The sequence below is a fragment of the Dipodomys merriami genome, unplaced genomic scaffold (assembly GCF_024711535.1).
Source record: "Dipodomys merriami isolate MVZ:Mamm:240054 unplaced genomic scaffold, mDipMer1.0.p SCAF_1, whole genome shotgun sequence".
NCBI classification, from domain to species: Eukaryota; Metazoa; Chordata; class Mammalia; order Rodentia; family Heteromyidae; genus Dipodomys; species Dipodomys merriami.
The window spans coordinates 39525826-39541898 of NW_027202270.1; the positions used below are offsets into that span (position 1 = coordinate 39525826).

General features: G+C 33.6%; 1 protein-coding gene across 3 annotated transcripts in view; it reads right to left on the reverse strand.

Annotated features, from left to right (window-relative positions):
* The window catches only part of Agps (alkylglycerone phosphate synthase), a 109556-nt gene that overhangs the window by 41032 nt on the left and 52451 nt on the right, over window positions 1–16073 (reverse strand). For all 3 annotated transcript variants that reach the window (XM_070020327.1, XM_070020331.1, XM_070020330.1), the window contains exons 10-12: window positions 14557–14665; window positions 9170–9297; window positions 2408–2459 (exon numbers count right to left, since the gene is read on the reverse strand). In XM_070020327.1, the coding sequence (XP_069876428.1) occupies window positions 2408–2459; window positions 9170–9297; window positions 14557–14665 (289 nt within the window). The remainder of the gene's footprint in view (window positions 1–2407; window positions 2460–9169; window positions 9298–14556; window positions 14666–16073) is intronic.

Sequence of the window (16073 nt, forward strand, 5' to 3'; positions counted from 1 at the left end):
CCATAGAACTAGGAGGAAGTGTGTTTGCATACTTCTAGGCACAGTAATAAAAATAAGAACAGGGACAAACAGGGACAACAGATACCTAGTTCTTCCCTCCCCCACTCCCTCCCCCCCACTAGCCCTGGTTGTAGGGCTTGAACTCTGGCCTCAGCTCTTCAGCTCAAGACAACTGCTCTACCACTTGAGCCACAGTGCCACTTCCCAGATATCTAGAAAGACCTGTTCTCTCATCTTTTAAGTCATTGCAAATTCCACTTATTTAAAAAAAAATGCCCAAATTATAGTTAATATTACAAAGCAGTTTATATCTAATACAATTCACTACAATAATCGTAAATAAGTAAGTCTTATACTATACATGACTCAAAAATAAGGTCTCTGTGTCTCCAATACACAGAGGAGAACTGAATTTCCTCTTTTTTTTGTTCTTTTTTCTTTTGTCGCTTGTAGAACTTGAACTCTGGGCCTAGGCGCTGTCCCTGAGCTCAAGGCTAGTGCTCTAACACTTGGCCACAGCACCACTTCCAGTTTTCTGGTAGTTAAATGGAGATAAGATTCTCACAGACTTTCCTGCCCAGGCTGGATTTGAACTGCAAGCCTCAGATCTCAGCCTCCTGGGTAGCTGGGATTACAGGCACCCGGCTGAATTTCCTTTTAATATTTTCTTTGTTATAGGCACATTTAACTTAAATTTTTCATTATGTGTAGTATTGAGTTTTCAACGTAATTTACTTAAAAAACAACAACAACAACAAATTAATGCCAGGCACCAATGGCTCATGCCAAGCTACTCAGAAGGCTGAGATTGAGAATGGCAGTTCAAAGTCAACCTGGGCAAGAAAGTCCATGAGACTCTTATCTCCAATTAACTACCAGAAAACTGGAAATGGAGCTGTAGCTCAAGTGGTAAGGTGCTAGCCTTCAGCTGAAGAGCACAGGGATAGCATCCAGGCCAAGAGTTCAAGCCCCATGACCAACCAAAAAGAAAAAAAAAAAACAAAACCCAACAACAACAACAAAAAATACCAGACAACTATAACTGACTTAAAAGAATCAAATTTAAAAACTATCTTTTGATGGTACTAGCCTGACTTCCTTAGTTGTTTCTATTTAAGTATAAATCACTCATCCCCCTCAAAGAAAAAACTCCTAAGTTCTCTTAGACATGATAAACAAAAGTCTGTCTCTTAGCCTTTAGTATCTATCACTGAGCAATCATTCCCATAATCTCAGAAATTATTTCAAATGTTTTAAGTTTTGTAAGAACTACAGGGATGGGCACTGAAGGCTCATTCCTGAAATGCTGCAACTCTTGAGGCTGAGATCTGAAGATGGAATCACATTTCATAGCCAGCCCAAGTAGGAAAATCCATGGACTCCCGTCTCCAATTCAGCACCAAAAAGCAGGAAGTGGAACTGTGGCACAAGTGGTAGAGTGCTAGCCTTTGGCAAAAAAAAAAAGCTCAGGGACAGGAACAGTCCCCAGGTCCTAAATTCAAGCCCTAGGCCCGGGGTGCACGCGCACACACACAAACACATGGAAAAAAAAAAGAGAGAGTGAAAAGACAGCAGTAAACCTAAAATTATGTCAGAAAGACATTGACAAAATAAAGAAAAAAATGTTTGCACATTGCCAATGCAATTCTCCATCCAATATCTCAATGGCATCTTAGATAAACAGCCCATCATAATCGTTTCCCTATACCATTTCTTTTGTGCTATTATTTAATCTATCCAATTTAACTTTCCACATCATTGGTTGGCTGACTTTTCTTTAAATCTACCCTTATACTGAATCACAATTGTTCTTACTCTGCTCAAGGACCCCAATTTGTATCTTGAATTGTTTGATCTCCTGTATCCTTTGACTCCACCCTAACAATGTTGCCAGATAAGCTTTCTAAATGGAAAGCTGATAGATTATATTCCAGGCACAAATAAATCCTACTGTTAATAAAATTCAATCAATATCTACTCTGCAAAACCCTACCTTTAATTCCACATAACAACCCTACCGTCTATTTGAGGCAGACAGAACTATTCAAAGTATACTAAAATATACCACTGAAGTTTCATAAAGTCATAGTTTTGCTGACAAACAAGTGTGGTAGGGAAGAAGAAACTCTATCTCACAAACCTCTATTTCCCTTGGAAGATTTATCCCAAACATCATAATCCATTAGAAACCATTTTTTTCTTTAAATAACTCCACTTTGAGCAAATTGAAGTAGAATAAACATTCTTTCATTTATGGTCCCTAGTAGTCAATGAAGTCTTGCTGTACTCATTCATTTTTGTAACTCATTCAACTAGAACTTACTAAGGAGCAGAAACCATATTTACTTTTCCAGTTCTACAAATTTTGGAGGTTAGGTATATTTTAAATTTACCACTCGACACTTACCAAACTGAAACTGCTGGTTGTCCATGAGACGAATAGATGCAGGAGCACATCTCTGTTTAAAAATAAAAACAAAAAAAGCAATATTGTTTTAATATACTAGTAATCCACATAAGTAAAATATGAACATTATCTTTCTCTAAGAGATCAAAAGAAAAAAAATTTAAAAACACACCTTAACTTTTCATATAATATAAAAACAAAATTTACTAGCTTCTATAGTGTTTAGAAGAGAAATCTACATATAAAACAGCTGCTTACACACATAAACATTAATTTATCACATCTTTATTTCAGCAAGATCTGTTTAATGCCTAGCAAAGCTCTATGGGAAAAGGTCAAAAGAAATACCAGCCCTAAAGGTGGACCATTTTAGAAAAAAAATTAAGATTAAACACAGTGCCTGAAAAATTATACTGCTTATGAACTATATTATCTAAGTTTTTTAAACTATATTTTAAAAATGAGAGATAATGGAGGCAATTTTCCAAAAAACTTCTAAAAATTAATTGTATCTCCATAGACAACTCTAGTGAACATTCCTTCTTTTTAATCCCTTCTCATAGTTTATTTTACATAGAAACCAGCCAGACAGTGTCCAGATTTTTAATTTTTATTCAAGGTTACATGAATAAAAATAGAAACTTTGAAGCATAAGAACAGGTATCTAAAGAATCAAATATTGCAGTGTCTTATTTATATAACCATGTGTTTAAAGTTGCAAAAAAGAAAAACTGAAGAATGCAGGTACAGGCTGATTTAGCCTTAACCTATATCCTAAAATCCAAAATCACTAATATTGAAAACATTTTGAGCACTTACTTTTCACACACAGAATTTTAAATTTTAAAACATTTTGGATTTCCAAATAAGGGGTGCTCAACAATCCTAGTGTATACAAATACTCAAAAGTGGAAAAATAAATCTGAAAGCTGATACACTTAACATTGTAATTTTTTATTAAGAAATATTCAGCTTTCATTCTTACTAATTTTATTATAATAAAGACTACAACAGAGCTAATAAGGATCATATTAGCTACAATTTCTGTACAAAATTAAAATTAAGCTAATTCTCACTGAACTTCAAATTCTTTCTTCTTTGAGACAGTGGCTCAAAAGAACAAATATCAAAAGGGCATTTTTTTTAATATTCAATTTGAGTTGCTGTATCTAAAGTTAAGATTAGCTTTTGTTATCAATGTTTTAAAACTAATTTGTAGGTTAAAGATCTAAAGTTTTCCTTTACAAATTCAAGATTACCTTTATGCTTTGAAGATAGCACAGACTGTAATAATTATAGCTCTAATTTCATTCTCATCCTATTCTAGTATTCTGAAGTAAGATTTCAGTATCCCACAGAAAATGGGGAGAAAAGGTCCTTGAGTTAAAGTGACCCCTGCTGGTAGGTGATCAAAACTCACATGAAAAGAAATATTTCAATCAATTTTATTGTTGAATTAATGAGAAATTCAAGGAATTTAATAACAAATAAAGTCTGCTTACTCCAAGCTGAAATAAATTTTAATTTTTTATTTTTTATTGTGAAAATACTGTACAGAGGGGTTACAATTACATGGGCAAGATAATGAGTACATTTCTTATCAAGCACTGTAGGCTTCTCCTTTGTTTCCCCTTCCCATCCCTTCCCATCCTTCCCCTGCCCCCCCCCCATGAAATAAATTTTTAAGTCAAATTGCTGGTGATTTCTTTCAAGGAGGCTAGAAACTTACTTAATTGTATAATGTAAAAAAGACAGTTAAAAAAAACCACTTTGATTACTCTTATTTTACTAAGTATTAGCAGTATTCTATTTACTAACTTACAAAAGCATCAGATTACTCAATACAAATACATTATTTAAAAAGGCCCTTCATGAAACACTTCAAAAGATTGCTGAAAAAAGGTTTTCCTAGGACCAAGTCATGGCTTCTATTAGCAGTTCAGATGGGACAAATTATTTCAAATGGTTAGTGACTGGGAAAAGAAATTCAGTATTGGCATATATTTCAATGTCTGAGGTTTCTATTATTTTAGCTTCTGCTTTTTTTGTGGGTTATGGGGCCTAAACTCTGGACCTGGACGCTGTCCCTCAGCTCTTCAGCTCAAGGTGAGCGCTCTACCTCTTGAGCCACAGCTCTACTTCCAACTTTTTCTGCTTATGTGGTGCTAAGGAATCGAACCCAGGGCCTCATGCATGCAAGGCAACCATTCTACTACTGAGCCACCTTCCCAGCTCTATTTTAGCTTCTTTAAGATGAATTATTAAAGGATGAGTATTGAATGGATTATATTTGTAGTGCAAAGGACTAAGGACTGAATAATGTTTGAGCTGAAAAAGTTTGTTTCTTCAAAAAGTAACTCAAACTTTCTGTGTAGATTCATGAGCCTAAAGGCTGTAATAGAAATGGTCTGCTAATCTCATATCATATCAAGCAAATGCTTCAGTACTAAAAACCATAAACTTTTGTATAGCGTGATACATAAATGTAGAAGATATTATGGTATGTAATAACCTTAGTGATTACTAGAAAATACTTACATACCATCCATTTCACTATGTGTCCTATGAAGTTAAGAACAGTATAGCCACAAAAACCGGCAATGATAAAACTAATCATAAAAAAAAACTTCCAAAGAAGCTTAAGTCTGTTAAATGCAAAATTCTTGAGATAAAAACTTAACAGAGCCGGGCGCTGGTGGCTCACACCTGTAATCCTAGCTACTCAGGAGGCTGAGATCTGAGGATCGAGGTTCAAAGCCAGCCCGGGCAGGAGAGACCATGAGACTCCTATCTCCAATAAACCACCAGAAAACCGGAAGTGGCGCTGTAGCTCAAGTGGTAGAGCGCTCGCCTTGAGCTGAAGAGCTGAGGGACAGCGCCCAGGCCCAGAGTTCAAGCCCCACGACCAAAAAAAAAACTTAACAGATTTTTCCTAACTTAGAAGTTAGAGTTGATATTAGAGAAAAAAAAAATCACACAATATTTAAGGCTATTGTTATTACTGGTTGATTATACTAGAAAGGACATATGAGCCTAAGAGCTAAGAGTCCACAACAAAAAGAACGCTTATTAAGACAATCAAAACTTGATTTTTAAAGAATGGAAACACACATATTATTGTCCAGACATTTCCCTTCACTTAAAATTAATGAAAGGATCAAACTTTAGCACCAGTCTCCTAATTACAATCTCACATTTTGTCAGCTTAATAAAAGTAAAAAGTAGCTTATGATAGCCAGCACATCTTAAAATTGTTCTCATTTTTCTGGATCCGATAGTAAAGAATCTGGCTTATGAAACATTTGACTAAGGTCATACTTTCTGCTTCAGAGAGAGAAAAGTATGATACAAGTACTGATTTAAAATGATAATTCCATGTTCTATATGTAACAATATTTCCTATAATTACTGTTAAATATACATGTGTTTTATAAGTGTTTTAAAGTATGTGTTAAAACTGTTAAAACTCCTCTTAACTAATTTGAACTCCTGCAGGATTAATTTTTACAGAACAATTTATGATACAGTTTTTCCTAATTAGGATCTAAACTTGCTAGAAAAAAACCATCAATGAGTTTAAAATTAAAGTGATAAAAAGTATTAAAGGCCACCCCTGGTCAAAAATAATGAGTAAAAAGACTTTTTGGGGGACAGAGGGGATGGGGGGGTCAGTCGTGGGGCCTGGACTCTGGGCCTGGTCACTGTCCCTCAGCTCTTCAGCTCAAGGCTAGTGCTCTACTATTTGAGCTATAATGCCACTTCCTGCTTTTTCTGCTTATGTGTTGCTGAAGAATCGAACCCAGGGCCTCATGCATACAAGGCAAGCACTCTTCCACTGAGCCACCTTCCCAGCCTAAGGCTATTTTTTTAAACAAATAATTCTAAACACACACTAATACTGAAACAGTTTTTAAGGAAACTGAGTACTAATCTATCTCAAATATTCCATTTTTTTCTCTAACTGGAAGATAAGTTCCTCCTTCAATGTCATAGTGCATGCTTCATCATTCTCCCGGAAAACACACAAGTGAAAAAAATTCTGCTTTTGGGCTTGTTTGAAACCTTGTAAAGATATCATTGTCATTTCTAAACAACAACAAAATCAAATGTCCTATCTGATACTGATATTCCAATTTTAAAACCCAATTTCCTCTACCCTCTTGAAAGACTAACAGGAAATCTATTATCTAAGAAAGTCTTAAAAATCACTTACCCATCTACTAAGTAAAGAAGGATATTAGACTGGACTGCCACTTAGGAGACACAGTCTCATTAATCTTACACTAAATCTTCCTATAGATCCTCACAAGGCAGTAAAGCACTGAAAAAGTACAATTCCTCACATGCACAAAGATCACAGACAAGACTGTGGCAGAATCCATCAGTTGCCATTGTAAGGTTGCTTAATTTACTTTCTTTAGTAAGAAAGGTACAAATATATACCAAGCCCACTTTGCTATATGTGAAAAATCATGTGTGCTCTTTTCCAAAAGACAGTCATCCAAAATAGACTTTCCAATTTCAAAAAAGCACCTCGAGACCAAAAACACTGTAAAAATAGAAGTACTAAGAAATGACAGTGAAGAATTACAAATGGTCAACTCATTATTCAATCAAGAATTTGGCATGATCATAAACAATGTACCATCTATTTTAATAAACCTTAATTCTCCAGCTATCAGCTGAAATTCCAAATCCCAAACTGAACAATTAGTGCCAAAATCTGATAATTTTCTATTTTTTAAACCTAAGAATACTGTTACAAAGGAAAAAAATGGTGTTCTACTCCCTTGACATATGAGATTTGTATACTCAGTGAACTCATAAGGTGATATATCCCTAAGCCATTATAAAATATTTTTATCCATTTTATTCCATTTCTAGGCACACAATAATGCTTCTCTACAGGTACATTACAAATAAAAATAAAATACGCAAATGTGAAAAATAATATGATCTCTCTAAATCAGAGTAACTATTCTTAGCAAAGAAATACTTGAGAGAAAATATTATCAATCTAGACTTTTAAATCAGTTTCAGTAAGGCAAACTTTCAGGTCCACAGTAGATCTACCGTAACTGTCCATTACTATGTACACAAAACTAAACTGTTAATACTAAAACTACAGAAAAGTGATCTATTTTTTTAACCTGCTTTTTAACTTCATTGTGGCACTTTCTTTAGTCAATTCTTACCTTTATTTATTCCAGGATGCACATACCTAAAATAGTATTGTCCAGGTAATTTAGACTACGGCCATAGAGTAAATATACTATTTGTTTTTAAATTAATAAAAGGGCAAGTTTCACTGATTTGTATAAGGACAAAGAAAAATTCTATTCCCCACAGTTCAACAGGACTGATAAGTACTTCCTTGTCAGTCACTTTCTGTTAGGAGTCTATCAAAATGTAACAAAACTCTATCAGATTATACCAACTATTTATGTTTAGATCCAACAGACGCATTCTAATGAAAATGTAAACTTAAGGTTCTGGTGTATTTGTACAAAGCTTCTCAATGATGAAACTTAAGATATATTTACATGTGAGTATTTGCAATGAAGCACTCAGAAAATTACAAAACATACATGTCTACTCCAAAGATCTCTTAACAATACGTTTCAATGAATCTATTAAATCTGTGTTCTTATAACAGATATTATGAAGAAACAGAATTGGCCCAATAGACTGAATTATCTTACAAAGACCCATTTTTTAAAAAACTACTTTTTAACCTCTATAATTTTATTTGTTTTCTTCCTACGTAACCCAGGTTGATCCCATGTCTTCCTGCCTCAGCCTCTAAGAGATTTTTTTAATTGTAACTTGATATTCATGTTTATTTTGTCACAAAAATTGAAGTAGTAATGATTATTTAGAAATATTATTCAAGCCAGGCACTGGTGGCTCACACTTGTAATCCTAGCTACTCAGGAGGCTGATATCTGAGGATTGTTGTTTGAAGTCAACCCTGACAGAAAAGTCTGTGAGATTATTATGTCCAATAAACCACCAGAAAACATGAAGTGGCCCTATGGTTCAAAGTGGTAGACTGATAGCCTTGAGTGTAAAAGCTCAGGGACAGTGCCCAGGCCCTGAGAACAAGTCCCATGATTGACACAATAAAGAAGATAGAAATATTACTCAACACTAAACAAAAGTTCTACAATGTTTTAAAGTTTTAATTTGGCATTCACATTTCTTTTTCCATAAATATGGAAGCAGCAATGAATAGCTAGAAATGTTATTCAAAACTGAACAAAATATTATGAACTGAATCTTTAATAAAGTTTTTATAATTTTTAAATTTTATTTTATAAATAAAATTCCAAATTTTGAGGCCATTGATATTCAGCCATTATTCTGATTTCAACAACTATCTTATTTAAGGCATATTAAGTTTTTCAATTACTCACAAAAAATTTACCTCCAAGTAACTTTAAATATATATATATAAAACATTCAGTCTAAGGCCATCAAGGCCATCAATTTATATATATATATATATATATATATATATATATATACATATACACACACAGAGATATAATTGGCTTAAAATCATACATCCCTCTTTAAACTAAGAAAAAAATTTGATAGCAATATAATTACTGAAAGAAGTAACTATACTTTAAGGGCTTTACCTTTTCATATACAACTGAGTAAAAAGCACAAATATAACACAGCTAAACATAAAGATTACTGTAACATAACTATATGGAATTATAAAAATTAAGTATATACATATATTAACTTTTTTACCTGTTTTGCAATTTCTCTTAAACAAGCTACTCCTTGTTCAAAATTAGGGAACGCTACCGAGCCATACTTTTGGTATTCAGGGACTGGTCTGATTTTTACTGTAGCTTCTGTTATTACACCAAGAGTTCCTGAAAAAGAAGGGAGAAATAATCCAATACATCATGAGGATTTTCTAAATCATATTTATGTGTGTATGTGTGATCTTCTCACTGAGATTATATAAAATGGCTCTCCTATAACTGTATGATTGCAACTTGGCTCAATTAATATTTTAACCTAAAAGAGTTACCTTATAAAATTTAAATTTTTTATCATTTATATGTGGATGCTAGGCCTTAAAAATGTTTTTATAAACATGTATATAAGTATAAATATACATGTGCATAATTAGTTAAACAGAACATGAATCAAACTAAGGGAATGCTCAGAAGGAGAGGGAAAAGGGAAAAATGAAGATGATGAATAACTGTAATACATTGTAAGTATATATGAGAGCAACACAGAGAAACTCACCAAAAACTAATGGCCAATAGGAGAATGGACTCGTTCAACACTATGTTGAAAACCAACTATACAAATTGTGGGTGGGGACAGGAGAGAAAAATTCAGGAGAGCAAGGGAAGGGGTCATACTATTCAAAGTTAAATTTACTTTTTGTCTGACTTATGTAACTGTAACTCTTCTGGATATCACCTTTACAATAACAAATTAAAATGCAAAAAAAAAAAATAGGAGAATGGAAGGAAAGAGAAACAAGCACTTAGTGGACTAGTTAGAGGGGAAGATGGCTTGGGAGGAGGATAATGAAGACTGAGCACTGTCAAAATAGATTATTTCCAACGAAGAATATAAAACAAGGAAATCTGTTGGGGACACTATTTCTTAGAGAGAAGAGGAAGGGAGTGTAATGGAGGGGGTAAAATGATTGGAATACACAATGTAGACATGTATAAAGATATAACCAATATTAGCCACAAAAAGCATTATTACAAATTTTAAATATCAAGTAGTTAAACTTTCTCTATTAGGTTAACATCTTTCTTTACTGAGATATAATCTGGCAATAAAACTTACCTAAAGTACAAAATTGAATGGTTTTTATAGTACATTCACATACACATACAACCACGATAAGTTTTAGACTATTTTCAAACTTCCCAAAAGAAATCTATACCAATTAAAGTCACAATGAATTTCCACACCTACACCAGTCAATCCTAATCTACGTCCTGTCTAGATACATATTCACACGAGACATTTTACATAAAAGAAATTTCACAAAATATGGCCTTGGGACTGGCCTCTTTCATTTAAATGTTTTTAAGGTTTGCATGTGTTATCTCATTTATTCACTGTTTTTAAAACAGTGGTAATTACTATTATTCCATTATATAGTAATACTCACTTTATCTGTTCATTAGTTGATAAAAAATTTGGAACGCCACTGAAAATACTATGACTATATTACACTATAAATATATTATGCGAGGGTTTTTGTTTTTTGTTTTTTTTTTTGCTTTGGGAAGCACTGGGGTTTGAACACAGGAAAGAACTCAGAACCTTATTCTTGCTACGCAAACATTCTACCATTTGAGCCTCACTTCCAGCCTTCTTTTATTTTTTTACTTTGTCAGCCTTGGACCATAATCCTCCCATTTTCATCTCCAGAGTAGCAAGAATTACAGATGTACTACTTCTACTGGATTTTGTACACAAGTTTTTATGTGGCATTTTTTTCTTCTTTTTGGGTATGTGACTAAAAACTTTCTTAGTTTTAGGGGAAATTTCCTAATGCTTATAATACTTTTTTTCAAGATTAAGTTTAAGCTATCTTTTCCCAAGGTTAAGTTTCAGATAACTTGCAGCCAAATGTGGAACTCATTTCTGGATCAAGGGAACACTAATGCTAGGACCCTAATCACCTTTGCTCTGGCTTGTCATTATCTGATTTCTTGACAGGAAAAGAAATCTAACTTTTACCTATTTTCCTTGTCCACTTATAAATGAACAAAATATCCAAGATTCAGCTAAAATAGGAGCCTACATACTTTACTGCCAAAACAAATGCATTACAAGAAATGGGTTCAAGCACAAGCCAAGAAGTTTGTACCCTTATAAGCAAGGATGCTGTGGCACAATAACAAAGACCTTTCCTTTTTTTGTGGTTTGGTAAGAACTTGTTTACAACCTTTTGTAAATCTAAGTCACTTTAAACAAGTGTTTTCCTAGTTTTAGGGGTAAAAAATCCTGATGTATATAATACCTTTCTTCAAGATTATCTTCTGTGTTGGTGAGTACTTTTTTCTATTTTGCTACTGGCATATAGGTCTGGACTCACTGAATTGCCTGTTTTTCATATCGTTTCTTTCTTTAGTCTTGAATTTTTATTGTTATATGAAACTGCTTTAATTATAATATTGCTGTCAATATTTCAACTGTTTCAGAAGCAGGCAGGAAAATAGCTGTGCTTCAAACTATAAAATATAGGGTTATGAGCTAACGTGATAGTGTCAGTAATTTCACTCTAGATATAGAGCCAAGAAAAGTGGAAATATTATGTCCACACAACAATCTGTACATGAATGATCACTATAACATAATTGGTAGCAACCAAAAAGTAGAAATAATACAAATGTTCACCAACTGACAAACAATGAACAAGATGTAGCATATCCATGCAATGTAATATTATCCAATCACAAAAAAGAATAAAGTAGAGATGGAACATAGCTCCAGTGGCAGAACACTTGGCTACCATGTGTGAATTCCTGGGTTCAATTCAGGTATGATGATACACATCTCTAATCCTAACTGAAGCTGAGCTAGGAGGCATGTCCATTCATGTTTATGACTAATGTGGGGATAGAGTCCCTGTCTTAAGAACAAAAATAGGAAAAAACCCTAGCTACTTAATACTTGAATATATGCATATCATGCCAATAGTCGATACTCCATGTAACTGTTTACAAATAAATTCATGGCAATGTAACATAATACAGAGGTTTATACATGTTTTGAGGTTTTTAAAAATTATAATAAATTTCCATTTTATTTCAGAATTTGTCAAAAATATTTTTTTTGCTCTGGAGGAAAACTAAAGGCTTCAACTCTTAGTTGCTATAAAATCCAAGTAGCTGCTTAAAGCAAAATCATAATTTGAAAATGCACTAACTGGTAACATAATTAGAAAAAATCAGTATCATTAGTTTCTGAATCTGTCCTCTCCTTCTACTCCCTATATGGGATCTACAACTTCTTACTGTGACACAAAAATACTGCAACTATCAAATCTCTACATAGAAATGAAAGAAAGAGAAATCCAACAACTCTCCTAAAGCCTCCCAGCTGCTGTAGGATTGTAACACTGAAAACAGAGTAATATAAGCTTAAAAACTTACACAACAAAGGGTAGAAAGTAGAAGGTAACTGAAGACTTACAATAATACAGATAAAATTGCATCTAAAAAGCAAACTTGGAACAATAAATCCCCAAATACTCTAATCACACTTGGAAAGTTCAAAAGCCCTCCTATAGGGAGAAGTTTGAGAATAGGAAGAAACTAAAACCATCTTGAATATGCAAGAGGAATAGCCAATACATACAAATAGACCTGTTGTATATTCTATCCTACAACGATCCTTATGCTCCAGTTATAATTAAAAACTGGCAATAGCATGATACAGTTCCTTCTTGCTTCTACGTGTGTCTACCTGCATCTTCTTTCTAGAAGGCAACTTGATCTGGAATTACTTCCTACTCATGAATCTTTTAGGACCACATTAGTTATTTCTAGGCTTCCCTATAGCACCCATTGACCTTAATTGTCTGCATTTCTCTAGCATTTACTTCAATCATAGATTATATTGTCTGCAGTATAGTAGTTTGTGTCCTTAAGTCTATGTGGACAGTATCTAGCATACAGAATTTTAAAATACTAGTTGTCTGATGAAGTTAATTGAAAAGAAGTCCCCACCCCACCCCCCACCTCCGCCCTTTGATCGTGGGGCTTGAATTCTGGGCCTGGGCACTGTCCCTCAGCTCTTCAGCTCAAGGAGTATAATACTATCACTATACTATCTATCACTTGAGCCACAGCGCCACTTCTGGTTTTCTGGTGGTTAACTGAAGAGTCTCACGGACTTTCCTGCCCAGGCTGGCTTTGAACCTTAATTCTCAGATCTCAGTCTCCTGAGTAGCTAGGATTACAGGCATTAGCCACCAGCGCCCAGCAAGATAATATATTTTAAAAGTTAACTCCAATTATATATATATATATATATATATATATATATATGTACTTCAATCATTAATTTAAAATTAAGAGTTGTAATATCTATTATTCAATTTGACATCTGATAGTAAAAGGTTAGGTTAATTTATCTTAGACATATTAACACACAGTCCAGAAAAATAATCAAGAATTACATGTTTTTAAAGAATTCAATAGTTTTACTTTTTCTTATTAAAAAAGCAATACTGTTTTCTCATATAGTATGCTGATCACAACAGGATTAAACAGTAAACTGGTGAGATATCTTGACAAAGATCTGTAATTCATTATCCTACAAAAAAAAACTAAGCTATATGACTTAACTGGTCATCAGCCTAGCACAGGCTCAGTGATGTAGCCTCTACCATATCAAGAGATATAATTTACTTTTTCCCTCTTTGATGTTACCATCAAAGGTAACATCAAAGGTGAGAATTTATTCCACAATATCTTACTTTGCTAAAAGTCTTCCATTATTCCTGAATAAAGCTAAATACTTCCAAAATCTATCTTATTTCAGCTCAGACTTTGCTAACTTAGAAAAGTTTCTTACTTATATCTATTTTATTACTCTGAATTTAAGGGATGTTTTCAACCTAAAAACAAGCCCATGTTTATGCTATGCATATAATATACAACACTGTGCCTAGAAAACATTCCGCAAAACAGAAGAAATAAGGTCAGTGTTCTTCTGATCTGTATAGGAAGTCTATGCTTTGGATGAAATGAAGAATGACATTCTCATCTACTGAATATTAAGTAATCAAGCAAGGATACCACTTGCAATGTAAAATATTAATGAAGAGAAGTTTAAATCATTTTAAACCCTAATAACTTTTCTTAAAATTCATTTAAAATTTCAATATGATATAAAACCAAAAAGACTACACTGTCTCTAGAAATATAAAAAGCAAAACCTAAGATGAACTTTAATAAAATGTTCTCACAATAAATGAAGTACTAATTAAAACTTTTTTAAAAATTTCAAGGCTCTTTATTCCTTAAATGCATAAAACATTACCTTCAAATATCTGATATCATAACATCACAGATTCTCATATAACTAAGCCACTAACCTCTATTTTTCATAATAAATTTTCACTTATAGCTATTTACCTTCAGATCCCATGATGAAGTGATGGATATCAGGGCCTGCTGACATACGAGGTCCTTGAGAGCTTTTTTCTATTATACCTCTAGGTGTGACCACTTTCATATGAATCACCTGTTTAACGCAATACATACATGATACAAATTCTAAACATCTGTAAATAAATTTGCCTGTGTGCTTACAAATATATTAAAGTATTTTAATATAAAACACTATTTTCAAAATAAATGATAAGCTGTGAAGGTGTGGCTTAAGTGGTAGAATATTAGCCATGAGGAAAAACCTAATGAACAGTACTTGGGCCTTGAGTTCAAGCCCCAGTACTAGCATGCACACACAATCCACACCCCTCCATATTACCCTTCCCTCTCCCCCTCCCCCCCCATACACACACACAAAAGTAACTAGAGAAGCCTGAGGCACACTGCATACAAGAGAAAGAAAAAGCTGGTATACTGAGAAAGAAAAGTCATTCCAAAAAATAGTTTCCAGTATCTGAGTAAGAAAAAGCTAGCTAAATATCCAACACATTTTTAGAATAGATTCTAACAGATAAATGTTTATTACTAAAGGAAATAAGCAAAGAGCATCAATAAACAATTCCCTAAAAAGCAGAAAATAAAATTGCCAAAGAGGACATATTAAAAATTTACATTCACTAGCAAATTTAAAAAGGTAAGGCTAGACATAGTGGTGCATACCTATGATCCAACCACTTGGGAAATGGATATAGAAGAATTGAAGTTTGAGGCCTGCCAGGGCTAAAAAACGCCAGTAAAATTATCTCAAAAACAAGCCAGAATCAGAAGCCAGGATCCACCCTTGTAACCTTAGCCAATCAGGTGGCAGAGATTGAGAAGAACACAGTTTGAGGCCAACATAAGGCAAAACGCTCATGAAACCCCATGTGAACCAATAGCTCAGCACAGCGATACATGGTAACATCCTAGCTATACAGGAGGCTGAGATTAGAAGGATCAGGTTCAGGTTCCAAGACAGACTAGACAAAAAAATGTATGCAAGACTTCATGTCTACAGAAAAAGCTGTACCTGGTGTTACTTATCTGTCATCCTAGCTATGTGGGAAACATAAAGAGGAGAACCACAGTCCCGGCTAGCACTGTGGAAAAATGAGACCCTATTTCAAAAATAACCTTAGCACAAGAGGCTGGAGGCATGGTTCAAGTGGTAGAATGCCTGAATAACAATCACAAACCTGAGTCCAAACCCTACTATTCCAAAAAATATATAATAAAATATGAAAGACTAATAAGATGACAAAAGAACGGAGGATATGAATATGATCAAAGTGCATGAAAAATGTGTGCAAGTATATAATAACTCTTATTCAATAATTGAGTTTATTTTAATGCAAAAAGAATATAATTTTTAAAATTCCTCAATAAAATAAAGGAAATAAGATTAGGTAAACATTTTTTTAAAGTCTGCAGAATATTGATATCTTAAACAACTGGTGTTAATGATAAAAGTATATTTCATTAAAGAAGTATTTGTTATTACT